This window comes from Sceloporus undulatus, chromosome 7 (genome assembly GCF_019175285.1).
Source record: "Sceloporus undulatus isolate JIND9_A2432 ecotype Alabama chromosome 7, SceUnd_v1.1, whole genome shotgun sequence".
Lineage (NCBI taxonomy): Eukaryota > Metazoa > Chordata > Lepidosauria > Squamata > Phrynosomatidae > Sceloporus > Sceloporus undulatus.
Window position 1 is genome coordinate 12,245,522 of NC_056528.1, and position 4,607 is coordinate 12,250,128.

General features: G+C 45.1%; 1 protein-coding gene across 1 annotated transcript; it reads right to left on the reverse strand.

Annotated features, from left to right (window-relative positions):
* Nucleotides 1-1,155: 1,155 nt before the first annotated feature.
* NDUFA8 (NADH:ubiquinone oxidoreductase subunit A8) lies at nt 1,156-4,423 on the reverse strand. Its single transcript, XM_042479158.1, has 4 exons — nt 4,213-4,423; nt 2,987-3,150; nt 1,881-2,046; nt 1,156-1,431 (listed from the first exon to the last, which is right to left on the reverse strand). Exons 1-4 carry the CDS (start codon nt 4,261-4,263, stop codon nt 1,294-1,296), a joined length of 519 nt encoding a protein of 172 aa, XP_042335092.1. The 5' UTR covers nt 4,264-4,423; the 3' UTR covers nt 1,156-1,293.
* Nucleotides 4,424-4,607: the final 184 nt, after the last annotated feature.

Here is a 4,607-nt window from a genome sequence, read left to right on the forward strand (position 1 = left end):
ATGGTATCCAAAGAAACATACACTGGCCCTTAAGCAAAAAATCCAATACAGGTGAGAGGGATGGATAGAGTCACAGAACCAGGCCTTGCATTTCTGAGGTCTAGTGATACAGAAAAGAAGATGTCACTTCAGAATAGCCACAGAAGATGGTCTGAAACTGGTGAGATTCCTTAAATAAGCTCCTGCTGTCAACGTTTAAAGCCCTCCATGGGCTGGCTCCTCCCTACTTATCAGACCTTATTTCCCCTCACCTTCCCACTAGGGCCCTCTGTTCTGGTAGTCAAGGTCTGCTGTCCCAGCCCAGGATTTCCTCTGCCCCATCCTGGATTCGCCCCTTTTCACTTGCTGCCCCTCACTCCTGGAACCTTCTTCCTCCACAAGCAAGAGCCATCACCTCCTTAACCAGCTTCAAAACAGAGCTGAAGACCATCCTGTTCAGAGAAGCGTTCCCAGGCATTGCATAATTGTCACTTGCTATTTGTTGTCTGTTTTATTGAATCATTTCCTGTATTGCTATGTATTTTATATGTATTATCTTAATAGATAGGCCCCTTCCCCACCACCTTTCCCTTCTCCTTTTGTGTCGTGTCTTTTTAGATTGTAAGCCTGAGGGCAGGGAACCGTCCAATTAAAAAGATTGTATGTATAGCACTGTGTAAATTTACAGCGCTTTATAAATAAAGGTTAATAATAATAATAATAATAATAAAATCAGGAGAGATGCTGCAGAAAGCTTCAGAGCCACAGTGCATCACAAGGACTGAATCAAAACAGATCAAGTGAGGAAAACATGCCTCCAAGGCAAAGATTAATCTTTCCATGAACAAAAGGCTCAAACCATTAAAGTTGCTCTGTTAGAGTTTTGAGGAAGCTGTGGGGGTGAAAATCATAGATGGCCCTCAAAACCTGAAATTTCAGAAACACTGAAGTCAAAGGCTTTCATGGCCGCCTTCCATAGTTTTTTGTGGGTTTTTTTGGGCTGTGAGGCCATGTCAGAAAGACTATAGAGTTTTTTTGTCATAGGTCAAGTCAAATGTGACAGGAGAGAGTTTTCTTCACAAGAATGAAAATTACTCTGGAACTGTAGACTACAGTCCACTACACACATGTACAGGTTTACAAATTTTAGAAATAAACACACTATAGAACAAGCTATATGGTTTAAAGGATATTTAATTACCAGCAAATATAGATAGCATCTGATACACGCCAGTCAAGAGTAATTTACATTCCACAAGTTTTGAGGCAGCCCAGGTGTCTGCTGCACACACTCACACACACACACACACCCCTTTACCAGTTCCAGAAAAACATCCGGCTACCATATTTAGCAGGCTTCAACTCGCCTTCAATAGGTGGGTTTGGTGGCGGTCTTTCCCTGGAATGATAGGGATTCTCAGGGATTGGCCGGTCAGTCTTCACTTTGGTGACCTGAAAGGGAAAGAACCACACTCCAATTTTTTTGTGGATCACAGGAGGCAAGGAGACAGGGAAGAACATAGAAAGGGATGCTAAAGAAAGCTATGCCATGCTCAAGGGATGACAGTGAGAACAGCTATGCCTAGTCGCAAGAGGAGTCTCAAACCAGTGCTACTCAAAGTGATGGTCTGGAGACCAGTGCTGCTCTAAGACAAAGACAGAGAGTGTGTGTGTGTGCAGTACATGGTGGGTACCACAAGCAGAAAAAACGGTCTCCAGAACCCTGTAACTTTCCTACTGTGCACCATAAAGTCAACAAGCAATTAATCAGAAGAAAGAAACAAGGAGACATTCATTTTCTTAGTATGAAAGGATGAGAGAGAAATATAATCTTGCTGGGTGATCACCTAATGTAAAAACCAATGACAAAAGCAGCTGCACCCAAGATATTCCCAGCTTACCTTTGACAGTTGGCCCAAATCCGGTCTGACCCAGCCCAGCTTGTCCAGCACACATTCGTCAAAGACCTGCTGCTGTTTGCGGCAGTGGCGCAGCTCCAGCAGCCCATTGTAGTCAATGCAGGTCCAATACTGGGTAAACGGCTCAGCACAGTGCAGCTTGATCTGCCTTTAAAGAGGAAGAGGGCTGTGTTTATTTCCTTTCACAATTTATCAGATTTATAATCCAACTTTCAGGGCAACTGTCCCAACAGCGCAGCATATGGAATAACCATATTATAAAGAGACATACTTTAAGTGTCAATTTTTTGGGGGGATGAGGACAAAAACTGCATGCGAAAGGTGGGAAACCACACAGTGACATCTAAGGAAACAGAGCATGGCTGTTTGGCCAACCCAAGTTGGGGCCCAAGAGAGACAAATTCAACCCCAGGACTTCAGGTCTTCCTCCACTGCAATAAGTACTGTCTATACTCATGTATAAATCTAGACATTTTAGTCAAAACTGATCCAAAATACCTAGCTCCACTTATCCATGGGTCAATGTGCCTTAACTTTGATTTTAAAACGGCATCATTCCCTTCTCTGAGTGCAGTGGAGAAAGTCCATCCCGGGAAAACCTAAAAGCACCAAACCCTTTTGCTCTTTTCCCTGCAGTGCTGCTTCTGGCCTTTTTGAATATCTGGGCCAGAAAACAACAGCATTTCTGGCATCATTTTGCTTTCCTTCATCCTTTGTTACATGCACCTACATTTTACCCTCAACTTATACATGGGTTATGTAAAAATTCCTACATTTCCCCCCAAACCTGCTCTCAACTAATACATGAGGCCGACTTATAGTCCAGTACATATGGTCACTGCAATAAGCAACATTCACCAAATAAAGCCTTCATATTCAAGATCTGATTTCTGAACATAATCTTCTAGGTGAAGGAGGGAGCAAAAACAAGAGGATCACAGCTCCTACTTCTGGCCTTTCCATGTTGGCTACTGCAGGGAAAGGAACCTCCTTTTCTGCAGTGAGTGAAGAGTACCTTCCTCCCTTTCAGGAAAGAAGGAAGATGGGCTCCATTGACCTTTGGGTTCCAGCTGCTTCTGGGCGCATACCTAAAGAAATCCAAGGCGCACTTGTTCACTTCCTTGCCTTCCTTGAGACATTTCCGTGGGTCCTTCTCCTCCCAGCGGCAAAGCATGAACTCCTTGTTGGGTCTGTCGCACTGGGAGCCATAATGGTGGGCAGCCGCTTTCAGTACTGCTGAGCTCACACTCACCTATGAATGAATCGACAAAAGACAAGGGTCAGCAATGAAAGGGACTGAGAAAGGGATGGCAGGGCTCCCCAAAGCACTCTGCAAGGCTGTCAGACAGAGAGCACACACTCCTTCCACAACGAACTGGGACTCTGCAGACAGGGCCCTTGTCAGTTGCCCAGCAGTATTCTGTTGTTGTTGTTGTGTGCCTTCAAGTAATTTCTGACCCATGGCAACCCTAAGGTGAACTATCATGGGATTTCCTTGGCAAGATTGGTCCAGAGGAGCTTTGTCATGGCGTCCTCTAAAGAGGCCAAAGCCACAGATGCTGCGAAGCATCAGCAACAAGCTCTTCTGGAACAAGGCCAGAGAGCCCCAAAAGCCCAATAAAGACTGTGGAAGCCGGCCATGGAAGCCTCCGACTTCGCATTCAGTTTATTCATTTCTCTTATTTCTATCCTGCCTTTTCCCCCAAAAGGGACCCAAGGCAGAAATATTCAAGCAGCAATATTGCATGGTTTAAGCTTCCGCTACAATGGTCTATCTCTATGCTTTTGTTATTTGTTGATATTTGTTAAAATAAAAATGATTGGGGGAAATGTTATTGCCGTTGTTATTATTATTATTCTTAATAGTATTATTATTTCAGCTCTAATAGCAGCCCCTTACATTTCACCTGACATCATCATTATACCTTACATTATATATATATACATATATATATATATATACACACACATCATCATCATTATTATTATTTCAGCCCCAAGTGCAATAGCTTACACTTCTCCTCACATTGTTATTATTATTATTATTATTATATTATTATTATTATTATTATTATTTTGAAGGAGGAGACCCCTCCAAAGCTTGTGTTTTTGGGGAGCTGACCTGAGGCCAAAGTCCCTTTTTTAAACGTGAAGACACACATCTGAGGAGGGGGCAAGACCCAGTTTTGGGAAAGTGCGGCAAAAGGGACCCGGCCTTGAGCTGAAAAGGGGGGCCGCATTCTCCAGACGTTTCGGGAGGGGCTTGCCTTGCTTTTAGGCTCGCAAGAAATGCTGAAGCGAGCGCCCTCCTCACCTCCTTCACTTCCAGCTCCTCCAGCGTCGGTAGCTCGATCTTGGCCGGCATTTCCCCGACCGTTATTCGGGGAAGGGGCGACCCGACCTCCCCTCGAACCGCAGTCTCCCCTTCGGCCGCCCTCCCTCACGGACTAGGCCTCAAGCCTGGCGACAACGCGCATGCGCGCCATTGATCAACTGCGCATGCGTTCCCTGTCTTCTGCGCCGCTTCCCTTCACCTTGTCGGCCTCAACCTTTTTCTCTCTCCAACCTCAGCCAGGGATTTAAAGGGGTGTGGTCGAGAAATAAAGCCACGCCCCTTTGTACTCCTCCCTGCGTTTGGCGGCCTTCACGCATGCGCTGTTTCTTTTCACCTTGCCTGCCTCAACCTCTATACTGTACAGTACAGTATCA